At 45.3% G+C, this 17,690-nt stretch overlaps 1 protein-coding gene across 4 annotated transcripts in view; it reads right to left on the bottom strand.

The window, feature by feature from the left end:
* CLASP1 (cytoplasmic linker associated protein 1) overlaps positions 1-16,356 on the bottom strand; it is a 173,015-nt gene extending 156,659 nt beyond the window's left edge. For 3 of the 4 annotated variants that reach the window (XM_061370093.1, XM_061370094.1, XM_061370095.1), the window contains exons 1-2: positions 15,967-16,114; positions 3,448-3,922 (exon numbers count right to left, since the gene is read on the bottom strand). In XM_061370093.1, the coding sequence (XP_061226077.1) occupies positions 3,448-3,642 (195 nt within the window). In that variant the 5' untranslated portion in view covers positions 3,643-3,922; positions 15,967-16,114. Of the gene's footprint in view, positions 1-3,447; positions 3,923-15,966; positions 16,115-16,178 lie in introns of those variants that run through there. The other variant, XM_061370092.1, reaches the window with a different exon arrangement.
* Between the last annotated feature and the right edge of the window lie 1,334 nt (positions 16,357-17,690).

The following is a 17,690-nucleotide window of genomic DNA, read 5'->3' as shown; positions in this document are numbered from 1 at the left end:
GCACTGGGGCAAAGGGATCATCCCACACAAGGGTGAGCTACTATCCTTAACAAGCACAGCCTGTGGACCGAGAACAGTGCAGCACCAAAAATAATCACTACTTGCCCAAGTGCAGGAAAGCACACCAAAAGTTTTATCCAGTTTCTTACTGCAAGTTTCACTCGGTGTCACTTCAAACTGGTCTCTCCTATCACTGTGGTATTACAAGAAAGTCTTAAGTAGTACATCTCTTCAATTTGATGGCCCCTGACCTGCTCAAAGGCACCAAATCTCTGAATTCACCCTTGGGTGTTGCAAGTCAAAAGCAAACCAGCAATACCAACAGTTATTTCCAGTGTAAACCTCAACTACAACTGCACAGGCTACACCACAGGGAAAAGAAAGGTTCAAGATAACTCATATCCCCACTGCTAGATGGGTGTAACAGTACAATACCCACTTGATGTGGAAAAGCAGACAAGAGGAGGTCACTACCAAACATCCTCAGTTCACCTCTAGGAACATCAGGCTGGTAGAAAACTACTTTGAGATGCTGGACATACTCCTTTACACCACACCTCAAAATGAAAAATTAATGAATAGCACATCATAAAAAGATGCACTGGTCACCAATGAGTCAGGAGATCCTGCATACTTAACACTACAAAATAATGGCACAAGCAGTTCAAAGTGAGACCGTTCACTAAGTACTGCTGACTATTTCGGCTCTGACCCCTTGCTATAGGATTGTCAAGCGTGAGGACATGCTGAAGCCCCTGACATTGCTGTATTGTTTTGCTTCATGTTTCAAGAGAGACAGTTCAGTGCAAGCCAAAGCTTAGCAGAAGAAATGGAGTCAAGCAGAACCACCATCCTGAAACAGCACAGACCAAACCAAGCAAATGAAGACATGGAAGAGGCAGGATTCCTCTTTGGTCTGCAGCATCCTGCAGTATCTTCCCCAGCCCAACCTTGCTAGTATACCCCACAACCCCTAGTGCCCATGCAAACACAGGCTGTATGTGCCAAGTAACTGAGCTCCAGAGAGGAGCAAGAGCTCTCAGAAAATTTATTTTTCTCTCTGCAGCATTCTTCTGTCTTCCACCCACCTATAACTACTGCTGGGAAATCACAGGCCAGACCACTGCCTGTTGGGTGCAGTTCAAGCCTGCTCCTGGCAAGCACAGATACACAGATGGTCTTGCACTGGACCTCAGTTCCCTGCTCCATACAGCAATCTTTATGCTTCCTTGACTTGAAAAACATTCTGTGCCTTCTTCACCTATGTCAGCTGCCTGTTACAAAGCAGAGATCAGTGACCAGGTCACAAGACCACTTCTTAAAGGAGTTTTGGAGTGCCTAGTGCTATGAGAAGTACATCAGGTCTCACTGTTTCACACACTACGCTTTTGCAGACTTGGACAGCAACAAGGGAAGAGAAGCACTTCTTCCCCCTCCATCACTGCTTTTCTGTTTCTTCAGTTGAAAGAGAAAATAGCGTGCATTCCCAGGGCTGAAGTCAAAGACTTCATAAAATAGTGGCAGGTTAAAATAAGAAATACTGTACAAAAAACCACCAAAGCCTAAAAATGTCAGTGATGGTCATGACTTACATAGCTCACACTTGTATGCCAGTAAGGGAGACAGCTTGAACCCTCCCTGTAAAGACAGAGTTATTTCATCATCAGTTGAGGCTCCTTTTAATAGAAACTGAACTGGATTGCCTAAAGAGATCACCGCTCCTCGGTTCTCGCTGATGCTTCCTCAGTGATAACATATAAGCATAAGTGCTTAGTTAGAAGAGCCCTAGACAGGCAGGAGCCATGAATCAACTTGATGCTGTTCCAAGATAATGGGTCTCTTATCTAAATCCAGCCTAATTCCAAGAGCATACACTTTATGACTGTAGAGTTAGGAAATTTCACATTGTGCAGATAATCTCAAGCTTTATTTTAGGCTGACACTTTCTCAAACAGAGTGAGCTGAGCGGAGAAACAGACTGCAAATATAATGGCTTTTTCAACTGTGACCAAAAAACTGTAGTTTAGCTCTCCAGATGGCTATACTAGGGCAGTGATGCTCAGCCTTTCACTCTCAAAGTCGTTATATTAATCCATGAACTGGATCAGATAACACCAGCTACCCTGTTCTCCCTCACACCACACAGAGCTGAGCTCCTGAATCCCTATCCCATAAGCAGTTAAGGAGAAAGCCAACAATAATGCAGATGCAGGCACTAACACAAAAGCAAGAGACTGGCATATGATGATGAACTAAGCCTTGGCTAGATACTGTAAGCAGACCTCACCACATCACTAACCTCCAGATAATCAGCTTGCCCTACTCAAATATTTCACATCCTCCATTACACTCATTCACTGAGAAAACACCCTCCAGACATCCAAGCTGTGTCTCCATTATGCTTACTAGAACTTATTAAACACAGCAAATGCTATCTATAGAACATTCACATTAACAAACAGCCAGCTCAGCAGCATGAGTTCTGGAACAGAATCACTGCAGTACAGAAGTACCACCAGTTTGTTACTGGAGTGAATACCACAATGAACACTAAGTGTCTAAAGACTGGGAAAGGGGGTAGGAAGAGAGACAAGTTATTCAGAAAGAAATTCTGCAACCTAAGTGTGATACTGAAATTACAAAGTACTGCATAGCTCTGCAATCCACACCATAAAATACACACAAACAACACATTTCCTAACCATTTCAAATTTACTGTGCTTGGGTTACCCTTCCACAGAGAATCATGGAAGTCTGCAAGAGTGCCAGTCAGCGAGAAAAGGAGGAATAAGAACATGGATCCCCTATTGAGACTATATTGGCTTTGGCGGTTTGCTGGGGGTTTTTTTTGTGGGTTTTTGTTGTTGTTTCTTCCCATGGCCAAACAGCTTCTACCACAGCTGCCTGTTGACAGAAATGATGAGAAAATGCAGCTGTGTAGAACACACTGACCAATACACTGCAAACTCACAACCACCTCTCAGTCAAACTTCCTGTTAAAAGCTTAAATTAATCCGAGGATGTTGAAGTCCAGAGCACTTTTAAATCCAGCAGGATTTAATGACAGTGAAAAATACTGCTGTTTATAAATGCTTTTTACAGTTTTACTGAATTCCTTAATAAGGCAGGAAATCATCAACATTGCTAACTATGGGATAATCAAAGCATGCCATCAGCTAGTAAGATACACAAAGAAACCAGAATACCAACGTTAAACCACATGTAAACCCACTTATTAAAACGCCATTTACTTAGTTCTTACTGCCTTGAGTCCTCAATATCATATTGGCTATCAACTACCAAGAAATGGCCCAAGAATGATTGAGTCAGCATAATTATTAGCTTACAGAACAGTATATTAGGAAGTCTACCATGCAACTTTCACTTAGATCAGGCAGCACTTTATACTGTTCTAACTATAACCACATTCCATTTGACAAGTCTTACCTTGTAATTGCTGGAATTGACCCAAGAAGTGGCCAGTCCATCAACCATTTTATCCAGCATAGTCTGATCATGTTCAAGATCAGCTGACTTCTGTTTATCTGAGAAGTAATCTATCAATTCCTGGCCAACCTGAAGTCTCTTTCCAACATCTTTCTGCAGCACCTGTGCTAAGCAGTACTCCATAGTGGTCTCCATGGTGTCTCACGAATACAGCACCAGCAAGAAAGCTAGAGGGCAGCAGGTTTGAAAAATCCCTCTAAGAATGTACGCAGGAGGTCGCCTCTTTGTTCGATGAAGGTTACTGAGGGTCTGGTTTTCAAAGATGCAATTCGGAGAATGGCAACAATGCACCATGTGTGTGTGAACAGCAGCTGGCAGGATATTAAAAGTCCAATTTAAATAACTAGTAATAGACGAAACAACGAGCTGTGCTGTACTGTTGAGTCTGCAATAATTCCCAATTCAGCAGTCCATTCTGAAAGAAACAGAGAAGAACAGTATTACAGGTTAAATTAAGACTGGAGCAAAAAAGGATCGAAAGCATGTCACAAAATAGGTTATTCATATACAGCTGTGAAGCTGTGACAAGATGTATACGAGCAGCATTGTTCTATTTTAAGGATTCAGACAAGGTAGGTCAGGACAAAAATCTTTGCCTATTCTTTACAACAGCAGCTACCCATCAGTTCCCTAGAAGCTTTAGTGACAGACCACAAATCTGGGGCTTAAGCAACAGCTGATTAGTAACCAATATTATTGCAACTACCACCATCACTATCTACACACAATGGTGGAGACAAAATCCTGAAGCAGGTCACCAGGAAAATGCATCTACTTTAAGCAGTGAAAGCAGGAAGAGGTCTGGATCCTGTTTTGACTGTTGGTCTTCAGCAATCAATGTCATCAGCTGGCCAGCAAGACACAGCACTAACACTAGGCTACGGGAATGTAAAATGAGCAGTTTTCAGAAACTAACAGCTCAAGTTGTTTCCAGACTGAATTGTTATATCCCAACCACACACATCCAGGAAACAGCACTGATATAGTCTACATGCAGCTCAAACAACAGTGCCCATGGTGTGCAGAGAACCTAGGCCAGGTCAAACTTTGCTGCCACTCAGAGGCACAGCATCATCTCCAAAATAACCTGTTGGCTTTCATGTAAAACAGGGAAAAAAAAAAAAAAAAAAAAAAGAAAAAACCAGCCTACAGGCTGTGTGTCTGAGGCTTTGTTACGTTCAAGCCCAGAAACAATCTTGTCCAAGGGCTTCATTAGGAACCCAGCTGCAGCTTTCTTTTTTCCTGTCCCTCCATCTGCAGCCAAACCAATCTCTCCAGGCATCAAGAGAACAGACCCCAGGCCTGCCCTTCACCCTCCCACAGACCAGGGCTCCCAGCATCACAATACTGCTTCCTGAAGCACTCCCTCATCACAGGTGAGCTCTTTTAGGAAGGGGTAATAAAAATCCAGTGTCTTTGTTTCCTGTCCAATAATGCCCAAAGCTAGAAGTCTGCCCCACTTTTTCCACCAGCACAAGGAAAGCAGGTCAAGCTCAGAGCAAGGGAAGAGGCTGTGGAGCAGACACCTGGTTCAAGAAACAACTGGAAGGAAGCTGGAGGCACAAGTTCACTAATTGGAAGGACTGGGGCAGCAAATCTAAATACTTTCTGTTTGAGCAAATAAGGCCTTCACAAAGATCTTAACGTCAATCTGATAGCAGATGAGATGCACACCAGAACCCTAAGCCTGGAAAAGAAAGCAAACCTTGCACAGCAGATTATTTCAGATCAATCTCACCTCCATCCTCCTTGGCCAGACTTCAAAATCTTACCACCACCAAGCACAGCATCTAGATGCAGCTGAAAAGCTTGTGGTCTAAAGCTTCCCTTACCCTACAAGTGCTCCCAGACATGTTCCAGCTGCTTGCACTGCTTATTCATAAGGCAGGAAGAGTCACCAAAGTGTATCCCTCTGTTCCAGACAACCAGTTCAAATCCCTGCCGGCTGACAGCAATCAAAACTGGTTCTGTACATCCAGGGACTCATCTCAGTCAACTGCCCAGCAAACCTTACCACCAGCCAGAAGGGATCGTTCGTGCCTGTAGACTTAACTCCCTCCTCAACAGTAAAACCTCACCCCCAGAGCAGCAAGAAAGCATTAGCTGCAAGCACACACACAGTACCTAGGGCTTTTTAGTGCAGTGGTAGCTTACTGCTTACGACAACTACCCCAACCTGAACTGTCTAAAGAACATACCAAACTCTCATCATTTTGATTCAAGTCACTTCAAGAGTGATCTTTAAATCTGACTTCAAATTCTAAAATTGTCAACCACACTTCACAACCACTCTCAAGCAGTTGTAAACATGCAGCAGTTCTCCTGAGCCTTGCTGTCCATACCTTTGAATATTGGCTCCTGCCCTCTGTCATACACTGGTCTTGCTCCTTGCTGCAGCCACTCATTATATAAGGCAGTATTACACACAAGAGGAGCCTTCTAAGCATCTAACAGACGAGTTCTCACACAGTAGGGTTGCATGGCACTGACTCCCTCACTAGCAGGGAGCTACTGGGGAAGGGGCAGGTAAGTGATATTTAGCAGCTCCCATGTTCTAGCTGAAACCTTTCAAGTTAGGTGCATGGTTTGCTTCCAGACTCCAGAAGCTGCACACATGTTCAAAAGTGGACCCTTCTGCTGAACTGGATAGAGCATGGTGAAGAAAGTCCCCTAATTGCTTTCAAAATGGAAATGCAGAACTTGCTTAAACTTGAAAATTCAGATTACAGGAGGGTGTTAATGACTGTTCGCTACCACAGAATTGCCTTTTTTCATTAACTTAATGCATAGACAGGTCCCAACACATCCAAGAAATCATTAACTGGCCATACTGCCATGAGAAAGGAACACTCAAAGTTTCAAATCCTTCTATGTGGTTTTCATCTAAGAGTTTAAGCCTCTGCCTACAAGCACAGAAAATCTTTTAAGCAAACTAATTTAAACAAATTTCTCCCTAAGTTACTCATTTTTAAAACACACAAAGGCACAGGATAAAAATTATGGTGCATTGTAGAAGAACAGATTCACGTCATAGTCTAAAGAAGATCCACTACACATTATGGCACCAAACACACATGGGGAGAAGAGCCAGAAATATCTTTGCATCCTGGGGAAAACAGTAATAACTAAGAGGAAAGGGTCAAGCTAGCTTGCATCTACCAGCCAACAGGTGGTTAACTTGCACATTTTTAGCAAAAAAAAAAGAAAAAAAAAAAAACCTTTTCCACACTTTAGGAAGTCTGACAACTCCCCCTCTTCCTCACAGGAGGAATCGGAAAAAACACCACCTGAGAGACCCAGGCTGACAAAAAATATGAACCTCCCAGGCAATGAAGCACATGGCTGCTACATCCCATCAAGTTTGGGATCAACTGCACAGATGCTCCCCACATCTTTCACAAGCTTTGGAAAACACAAAGCCACAGTCTCAGCCCCAGTAGTCCACTTCTGTTCCTACAGAATTTAAATGCCATAGTTTTGGAACAGCAAATGTTAAACAATACAAACAATTAAGGTTGGAGATTTTGAGTATAACCTCTTCCCACAGAAACACAGTCATGTAGAAGTCAAAACTAACAACTCAAAGGCACAGGTCCTGGTGTTTGGAGCTTCTCCAAGTTTTGATAAGGACTGCAAGGACAGGCTCCAAAACAGGGGGTTTCTCCAACCCTCCTCTTAGGCTTATGGTATGCACTCAGGGAGACAGGCAGGCTACATCTGACACAGCATCAACATGTAGACAAGACAACCCAAGAGAAAAATCTATTCTCCCCACCACCCCAACTCTGTCACTACAAAAAAAGTTCCCTTTTCCACTAATAAACCATTAAAACTAAGTGGTTAGACAAAGCCTTTTCTAGTAACACCCATGTTATCCACCAAGAGCTGTCCAGCAGAAAGCCACAGAGAGGTTTAAGTTTAATGCCAGCTTGAAGCTCAAAATGATGAATTTAAAGGAGAAAGCAGACAAAGAATGAACAGCCCAAAGTTACTCAGTCCAGATACTACCAGCATAACACTACAGAAAGCTAGTACGATTCACAGCAAAGCAACTGGCTCAGCACATAGAATAAGTCAATCTAAATAGTAATAAGGAAATACTTGTTGCCTGAGATACTGTGGCAACACTAAACTGAGTACATAAGCCAATGAATTTTTTTTTCTGTGCTTAGAACCTCAGTGACCCAAGACTAAGTCAAACTGCATTATTTGCAATTCTCAAGTAAGACTTTACCTCAGGATAACCTTATAGGAAATTTTAAATCTTCCTCCTCTTGCAGTGAGGAAGGAAACCTGAAGCATGGAAAGAATGCAATACTACTCTCCTGGGCACTTGTCTATATTTGGAAAGTCTTCCAACATAGCTATTCGACTACCAAAATTACACCCCACTCTCTTCTGCTCTAGTCATGGGGTTGAGTTATCATCTTTGTCACATTTCACTGTCATCTTCATTTATCAACAAACCAGTGCAACCCAGTCAACTCCTCTAACACAGCTAACTCCAGACACAAGCTTACAGTCAAAATATTACTGACACTCATGATCACTGTAAGCAAGAGGCAGTGCCACTCAACAGCCAGGCCTTTTTAGTCACCTTCCTGAAGGTATCTTTACCTACTTCCAGCCAGTAAGCTTAACCTGTAAACACTACAACACCACTTTTGGTGTCTTTTGGGTTTGGGGTGGGTTTTTTTTCTGTACATGGTTAACTGTAGCCCAGCAGTTGCAGAAATAATACATTTGTACCAACAAGCCTCTTGCTTCACAGGTCTCACAACCTAACTGCATACAACTTCACTTTAAAATTAGTTCAAGGTTAGACAGACTTTTCCTTGAACCCTGACTTTCCACAACTCCTCTCCTCCTTCAGATCTCCATCCTAGCCAAATGCAGCAATTTTTCAAGAATAAAAACTATCAGGGATCAAACCTGCAGTAGTTCACCACTACTGGAAGGTGGGCAGTGTAAAAACTTAACTATTGAGCTTGCCAGCCAAGCCCCCTTGGCCAGGAAGCTCAGAGCAATTAGAACAGCACCTAGAAAACACATCCTTGTAAGACTAGAGATCTCATCCACAAGGCAGTGTCAAACTACAACTCTGTATGAAGGGTGATAACTCTCAGCCCTCTGTCCACTCCTCATCTATTTTTGCTTCAACTGGTACAGCTATTCCCTGCCCAGACAGGATTTCTGTATCAAGCCTTTACACAGTATGACACTTACTTAAGCATTCAATCAAGCCTACTTTTCCCTAGATGTGCAAGTAGCAGTGCATAAAGCAGCTGTACTGAGTCTCCAAGTTCAAAGCATTCTTGGTTGTTCAAACACCACCACCCCCACCCCACTCCCCCTGAGAGAAGGAGGCAGCAAGCAAAACATCACGTCCTTGAAGAAAAAAGCAACCTTTTTGAGGAGGCAAGGCAGTTTGCAAGAAAAACCCACCCAAAAACTGACAGATGGGCTCTCCGTTTTGTTCACCTGTTTCCATAAGCAGGCAATAATGTTTCTTTAGCAAGTGGGAATATTGCACAATCACTGTGATTATTTTAAATCAATAATTAGTATTGCCTTGTAGTTCAGCATCCCCTAATCCAAAGATGGTATCTCAAATTTCCAGCCTGAAAACTCATGCTTTTCTAATTGGTGGGAGAGCATCATGCTTACCTCAGCATACTAAGCATCTATGACTTCACTTCATGCAGACTCCTTCCACACCCCCTACACAGCAACTTTAAAGGTCTTCAGAATAGCCACCACACCACTAGTACTCACCACTACGGCCTTGCTGATAAGCAAACCACCACTCATGCAGATGCAGCTTCCTTGCTGGAAGTGTTACTAGGTCTTAAACGGAGAGTTTCTTGCTTCTCCCACAGCACCAGCCACACTAAGGAGGAGCTCATAGAAATCCCTACTGCTGCTGACACTTCCCCGTCAGAAGAGCTACATCTCGATGAAGGCTTGCTAGGACTCTGCTAAATATTAGCTGTTCTTCAGACTTCCTTGGAGTCTATTAAAGAGTTGATGTTTAAAATAAAGACAGTAACCAACCTACACCAGGGCACAACTTCACTCCCATTAGGAAACTGAGGCAGGCTTCTAGAATAAAGACGGCTGAAAGGTTTCCAGGACTTAAGCTAACTAAGGCCTTCTAGCCCACACACAATCCTTCTAGGACAGATGCTAGCTGTAAACATTGCAATACTCTACCCTGGGTAAGATGAGAGATAAGCTTCAAATAACAGGAGTTCTTATGCTCCACTAATGTTTTACACTGGTGCCTCAGTAACTGAATCCCTCATACAAAGCTACTGACTTCAGCAAGGCATCAGTCTTCAAAAAGTCTCCACAGTAACAAAACTGCAGCAAATTAAGACAACTTGCAGGTCACCTCAATGTGAACCCAACCCCTACTCTAGTGGAATCACTTTGCAGAGAGGTAGTAACCCTTCAAGAGCAGGTTAGAAAATGAGATGAGCTTCAACATCCTTTGTTTTCCTAATACAACCCCTCTCTGAAACTAGTTTGGCTTTAACAGTGTCTGAAACCAAGGACAAGTCTAGAATGAGCTTTCACGGTCTCTTAACTGTTTGAGCACTGAGACAGCTCAAAATCCTATCATCTTAGGAGCAACTCTGTGAATCCCCTTTGCAGGCATCTCAGCTTATGGTTTCAAGGTGTCACACTATATGGGCAATTTATTAAGGCCTGCTGGACTGGGGTGAGGTAGAAACAGAGCAAACTATCCTCAAGACAATTTATTCCATGAATAGTACCTCAGTTGTGGGTTTTCATGTACAAAAATATCCCCACTTTCCCCCATTCTAGAGATCTAACCCTACCTTAGAGCCTACAGACTCCACCTGACACCTGTGGGGCCCTGGCCAACAAATCATCACAGCACTGCCTTGCTCCTGCTTCCAACTCTGCAATTTGTCAAAGACAAGGGTGCACAAGGTTCCCCAAGAAGCTGTGATGATCCATCCCAGAAGAATGGAGATGGTGTCCAGCCCCCTTCATACTGCAACTATGAGTGCAGGACAACTCTCCATAGTCACATCCTAACCACTCTCCTGCACAATTCAGCAGCAACACTGGATCATTCAGAAAAATGCGGGAAGGAAGAGACTTTAACCTGCAGCTTCATGTGGGTAATGCTTAGCGAGGTTTGGAAGTAGAACACTACTGAGAATTAGAGCAGGGAGGCTCATCGTTTGTCAGGTTGCTAGCAGGATGAGTGGCTTTGCAGCACACATCTGAATCTTGTCATCTCTATTTGTATTGCAATAGATGAAGTCCCTTAGGCTAAGATCACTAACTTAGCCATTCCTGAAGATGGCAAGCACCTCTTAACATCCACCAGTCAAAAAAGGTGTGAGAACAACAACTTCTAACTTATAACAAAGAATACGGTAGAAATTCAGCTCCTTTCCCAGATCCACTGCAAAGCAAGTCTCCAGTGGCAGTGGGAACTGAAGGCTAGGTAACACCCTGGGGAAAGAAAAAAAACCCCTACCACCACATCTGGTACAAGATCAGGATAATATAGTTTTAAAGAGATCAGTGGGTTTGATATAAATTCTTTACTCAACCAGTCTTCCAGGACCTTGTTATCCCCTACTGATGTATAACTGGCTAATGACACAGAGAAAGTAGGTAAGTTTTTGTGTACAAGTCCAAGCCAGAGCTACCCTGGAAGGAAGTACTTGAGACAAGTGCTGGGAGTAAAATGACACACTGGAATAAAAAAAATAATCCACAAGCTCATACCTCAGGTACCAGCCCTCCAGGGATACTGAGTATCCAACTAATTGCCTTTCAGTAAGATCTCCTCCCTCTGCATGCTACACTGTTTTCTCAAAATATACACGTCTATTTTAGACAATCTTAACAAAATGAGCATGGTGTAGAAGTAAAGAAGGGGAAAAAACACTCCATACAGTCTACACCTCAGTAAGTTCACTCACAGAATGACCTCAGGCAGGCTAGCAGATACTATAACCACACACAAAACCATCCCCAATTCTAAGACAATGACATACACACACGCTTCTGACAAGTCATGTCAAGATGCTGCTGATCTGAAAACCGATCAGATGCCCAAAACTGAACCAGACAGGAACTCTGTTAGGAGCCTATAATAAACTAACTGTGGGATGCAACAGCAGCAGTTTGCAAGTCAACAGGTTTGGAAAAGGTATTTTCTTGGTCTCCCTTCAGGCTTCCCAGCTAATGTCCATCTCTTCCCTCATGACACTAAACACAAACTTGTCTGCATGATTAAACGAGCTTCTTTTACCCCTGTTCTCCAGGACTATCAGCCCACATGTAAACTGTTAGCCAAGGAATGCAACTGCTTACTGGTGCCAGCAGAAACCCCCACCCAGGACTAGTTCAGCTCCAGTGGGGGAAGGAGGGCTACCCTCTATGCTCAGGCATAAGCAGATTCCATTCAGCTTGGCATTTGCAACAGCACATAAGTAGATGGCCAAAAACAAAGAAAAATAATTCCCCAACACAGGCAGCAAGAGATTGCAGAAAGCCACCACTACACTTAAAAGACTTGTAAAACAGTGGTGGAGAAAGCACTGGACAACAAAGAGGAGAAGGGGGACCTTGTTTGACAATACAATGAATTGGGCTGAACTCTAGTGAAGTTAAGAGACTATGGGCTAAGAAATCACCTGTAATGTAACAGGCAGAGTGACATATCTGGGATTCTTTCCTCCTGCCCAGCATCCCTCTGAAACGTAAGTCAGAATCTGACTTAATTTTTATCAGATCTTCGCCTCAGCATATCACTGTTGGCTCAGCTTGACTTTCTGAGTTATCTGGGAATTTAAAGCATCCACAAGCAAAGTCTAAAGAGAGGGTGTCAGCTTAAATCTGGAACATGGAAATGCTGCACCAGGGACTGGCCTGTTTAGACTGTTTAGCCTGTTATTTCTGCTGGCGGGAGAAGCAAATTAGAGATTTTTAAATCTGCACACTCGCTTCCAATAAAATAATGATGATGATGCTTTTCTAACAATTAATGTCGCTGTTCCTACTTGGCAAACTGCTTCTAGATGCAGAATGGGCATTTCACTTCTTGCAGAGCAAAACATGCACAGATTTGATTAAGCGACAGAACAGGAAACCAGACCAACTCAAACAGCAAGCATGAATTGAGACCAAATCTCCTGGAGAACACCTGCAGCCTCTCAGACCACAAAATCCATTTGTTGCCCTCCTATAACGACACCATCCAGGTTGGTTGCATTTTGGTTATTTAGGGTTTTTTTGGGGGTGAGTTGGGGTTTTTTGTGTGCATGCAAGAATGCTAGTGCGGCCAAAAAGAGAAGAAAGTAATCTCTCACGTTTACAACAGAGCCAGACACTAGTGCAGTGCAGAATACCAAGGAACTTGTGTGTTTAGCTCTTTGGTATGCTGTTGTGCAAAGCTCTTAACTAGCTCACATTAGGCTTTCAAGCAACTTTGAGGATCGATAACAAGTCGGTCCAGTAGACAATACCCAAAGGGCTGAGTGAGCTCCAAGAAACACACAATGCAAACTTCAACACTGCACAGGTTGATGAAAATTAAGAATCTGAGCAAAGAGCAGCATAACATGTATAACATTAAACAGCGGGGTAAAACTAAGACTGCTCTGCACAGGACCGCCACAAACATTAACCCTTTATCAAGGAAGGAAACAAACCCCCATCCTCACAGTTAGACTGCCTACAGTTTACTGAAGTCACAGTCTGAAGAAGTTAATGGATAAAATCACTCTATTTTGTTCATTCAGCTGAGAGACCTTTCTATACTTGCCAGCATTATTTTCCATGCACTGGCAAGCACTGTTGGAAGGTGTGCTGGTGCTGTCAGAATCCAGGAGAAAGCTTCAATTACAACTGCCAGCAAAGTCAACACCAGCAAGCCCCTCCAGAGCCATACCAATAAGATTTCCAGCCCTAATCTAGGCAAGGCCTGAGATAATGAGAGACTCAGGGTGACACATGAGCCCAATCCAAAGTCATCTGAGGCCAGAAGGGGACTTGTAATGGCAGTCCACCAGCTTCAAAGCCACATTACTCTCACAAAAATCTGCATGTATGTTGAAATAGGGAGGTTAACACTTTATCCCTCTGAATAGATCCACTATGTCCAATGTCTTTCACATTTCTCATAACATAGCATGACCTGCCCCTAACACAGAGGTTGCTGAGGGCAAGATCCAGCTCCTCATATTGTAAATCATTACAGAAATGGCCAATTTTGCAGTCAGCTCAACCAACAGCCATGACCAAATTGCTCAATGGCTACGGAAGGACTGACCAACATACATGAGACACAGGCAAATCACCTCAGTTTGAGTATTTTTCTGTTTAAATATCTGTTTTTCCTAACACTTAAGCTGTATCTCAGATTTAAGATTCCTACAGAACTTGAAAGATGACTGGAGAACTAGCTCATTCGAGCACTGGCTCTCTCTGCAACTGCCCCTCTAGGGATTGTCACATGGACTAGAGAAACATTTCCATCTCACAAGCATGCTGCTGTCTCACTTTTCGCACTGTACATTATCAGACAAGCAAAGCAAGGCCAAAGTGCTTAATATCATATCGTTTTTTTTCCTTTAAACAAACTTCTGAAAACATCTAATCAATTTCAAGGACTTCACAAGAATGTTGCTGGCATCAGTGTAGAAAAAAAAATCCACTTACACTGGCAGCATTTTTTTTTAATGTAGCAAGTGTGACTGTGAAATAGAGAGAGGATCACCCACAGTGACACAGTCATTACCTTGTCCTTCTCACAACTTCCAGGCTTCAGTCATGCTGACAAGGTTCAACAGAGAAAATGAGCAAAACTTGAACTTTGCCAAACATATGACTGCAGCATAAAGCCTTGTTCCACACAGAAAGCTATGCTGCCATGACAAGGAAAGCCCTGAATACGGTAGTACTGTGGTTCCACCCTGCATTTGGTGTAGTCCTTTGCTCAAACAAAAGCTCACCACTACTGAAACTTCTCAGATACATTCAGCTGCAAAACTGAAATCCAGTTCAGAATCCCACACAGGATCCCACACTTGCACTTCCAATACCCCTGCAAGATCTTATTTGAGAACTACTGAACTAAACAGTTGATTTGCGTCATCAGGTATCAAGTGACAATACTTCGGTATGTCTTCAACAGCACCTAGGCAGCATCAACAGGAGCACACAACAGAGATGCAACTGCTCAAAAGATGCAGAGAAATGGCCTGCACTACTCAGCAGCAAAATGGACTCCAACAGATTTGCCTGAGATGCTTGCACAAGCATTGGGATGGAGATCACTTCTCTGCCCTACCAACAGTGGCTCAGCACATGCTTCTTTGCTAAACATTGACTTACGAAGTAATCTGCAAGAGACAGGGAAACCTACTGGTCAGAACAACCCTCACATCTGGGAAACCTCTGCTCTACCTCATCACAGGATCCTCATACACCTTTGAGCTTGTCACCCTGCCTCAGCTTACCACTCCTTTCTCAACAGGCTTACAAGGGGATGGAGAAGGAAGCAGCTTTTCCCTTCCTCACAGATATCTGAAGACATGCATTGAACACACATTCATCATAGCCCAGACAAGTCCATATGAACACTCTGACAAGTAACTACGTTCTATTTACTCAGACTGAACACCCTTCTGAGGCATTTTCGCTGTACCTGTTCAATGATGAATCCACCTCTCCATACAGGCACATACTCCCGAGTCCTCATCTCACTTGCATTCAAAATTTTGACAGAAATAAAAGAAGCAAAGCACGACACGTGCACAAAAGAGCCAAATACAAGAGCTGAATCCACCCAAATCACAAGATGGTTTTAAAAATACAGCAGCCTCCAGGCGTTACCAAAATCCCCCACTGCCGAATGAGCGCAAGGCGGCTGCACTCCGCCTCCCTTCCCTAATCAAGGGTTTGTGCTAGCGGAGACCCTCGCCGGAGGCCTCTGCCCTGTGCGCCGAGCACCGCGCAGGGCTGGCCCCGCAGTGCTATTGCTGCCCCCGCTCGGCCGCTGCTCGGCGGCCCCAAGCCCTACCCGCCGAGAGGCCCGTTCCGCTGCTGACCCGGAGGCAACCAGGGCAGGCCGCCCCCAGGGGACGGGAGGCCGAGGGGAGCCACCACGACAGCCGTTAGGCCCCGGCAGACCCGCACCCCCCAGGCTCCTGTCGCGGCCGTTACCCCTCCCATCCAACCAGCCACACTGCCGGACGACTCCGAGCTGCGTTCCCGGCCGGTGCCGCGGGCGGGACGGCGCCGGCGGCGCCCGCCGCACCCCGCCCCCCTCAGGACCGCGCTGCTCGCAGTCACCCAGCGGCGGCAGTGGCACCACACAAAGCCCCTGAGCAGCGCTTCTCCCCCCGCCCCGCGACATAGTGGGGTGGTCCCCCCCGCCCGGCGCGATGCCGGCGCAGGAGTTACCTGCCGGTCGCGGCGCGGGGAGGCGGCGGGGCGGGGGCCGGACGGCGCTCAGTGCCGGCGGCGGCGCCCGCTGCGCTGCATGGCTGCGCCCGCCCCGCTGCCACGGGAAGAATGGGAGCCAGCGCGCCTGCGCGGCACCGCCCTGCGCCTCTAGCAGCCTCCTGGGCCTGCAGCACGCATGCGCCCACCGGCCGCCCCCTCCCAGAAAAGACCATAGAGAGTGGGGCGAAGGCTAGAGAGGACGCGCCTCCCGCGGGTCTCTATGGTAGGTGGTGGAAGCCCCCACAGCTCGGCGGCGGTGAGGTCAGCGGGCGCACTGCGCATGCGCTGCGGCGATATCTTCGCTGCACGCCCTCCGCGGCCGTTACGGGCGGGCTCGGTTGCCAAGGCGACACTGGTGGCTGCTCGGCGGCAGTTGTTGAGCTGACGGGGCCGGCGGCGGTTCGCTGCGGGAAGGGAGATGAACGCTTTTCCAGGGACAGAGGGCAAGGAGAGGCTCGAACCCCAGTCCTGCCGGATTAACCTCCGCAGAAGGCTCCAGGAAGCACAGCACTCGTGGGCAGTGTGTGTGAGAAAATTGAATGCTGTGAGAGCAATGCCTGAGGCTGGGGCAAGGAGACCTTTGGGGCCAAGTGTGCCGTGTAGAAAGAAGCCTGGAGCTGCATGGCAGTGCGCAGTCCCTGCTTTTTACGATTTCCTATTGAGGGAAACTGTTTCGTGCAGACTTGGTTAAAAAGCAGCATTTAAAAGCATCTTTCTCCTACAGGGAATAGTTGTAGCGCTCCTAACTCTATGACTGATGTGAAAATAGGAAGCAAAATCCATGTACACAGGCTATTTACTAAGGCCTGTTTGACCATCTTCTTCCCTCTGCTTGTGACTGCTTCTTGTGTTGGTTGTAGGGAACCTTCATTTCACCTCAGACACCCCCAGCCACATCCATCCTCTGTGCTGCAGGAAGCCATTGACCTTCATAAGGTGGTGTACCATTGCAGTTTGCAACAAGTATATAGCCTAAGCCATCAAAACTGTTCATATGCAAGAACTGAATGTGGAAGAAATAGCTCCTTTTCAGTCACCTTCTCGAAATAATATTGCCCTTCTTCATGGCTCATGGTTTTGGCATTGGAATGGCTTTGGCAAGCCTTCTCCAAAGAATACTGAATTTGCTGATTTCTTCTTTTCCACCATGAGGTTTCAGAGCAATACCTAATTGCTCCTTTGCATGAAGGAATCCACATAAGTTGAACCTAGAATGTGGAACAGGCTGCACAGATGTTAAGAGAAAGCTGGGGATATGGGTGCTTAAAAGGATGGCAGACCTGTGTAAATTGAAAGGAGGCAATTACAAAACAGCTTTAGAAATTATCATGGTTCTTGCCCCAGAGGCCTCTTGAGAGCCCTAAGTGGCTAAGTACTGCCCATGGCAGAGACACAACAGCTCAGCTTCACCGGATCTGGTTTTCCCATCCCCACGCTATAATCCCTGTGAGATAAAAGGAGGGACAGCCCCTGTGCGGAGTGCTCTCCCTCCCAGGCTGTGCAGTTCTGCAACCAGGAGTCCAGTCATTCACCCTTCTCTTGTTTTGCAGTCTCCCAGCAGCAGCTGATGACTAGGTAGGATCATCAGTGCATTAATAAAGAACCAGTTATCCCACTTCAGCTGAATCCATCAGGACTACAGGAACAGTTTGCTCAGTCTAGTTCTCTCTGTGCTACCTAAA

This window comes from Neopsephotus bourkii, unplaced genomic scaffold, assembly GCF_033783945.1.
Source record: "Neopsephotus bourkii isolate Nb327-2 ecotype Australia unplaced genomic scaffold, CSIRO-AGI_Nbou_v1 NB_1526, whole genome shotgun sequence".
Classification (NCBI taxonomy): domain Eukaryota; kingdom Metazoa; phylum Chordata; class Aves; order Psittaciformes; family Psittacidae; genus Neopsephotus; species Neopsephotus bourkii.
This window is presented reverse-complemented; position numbering and strand designations above follow the sequence as displayed.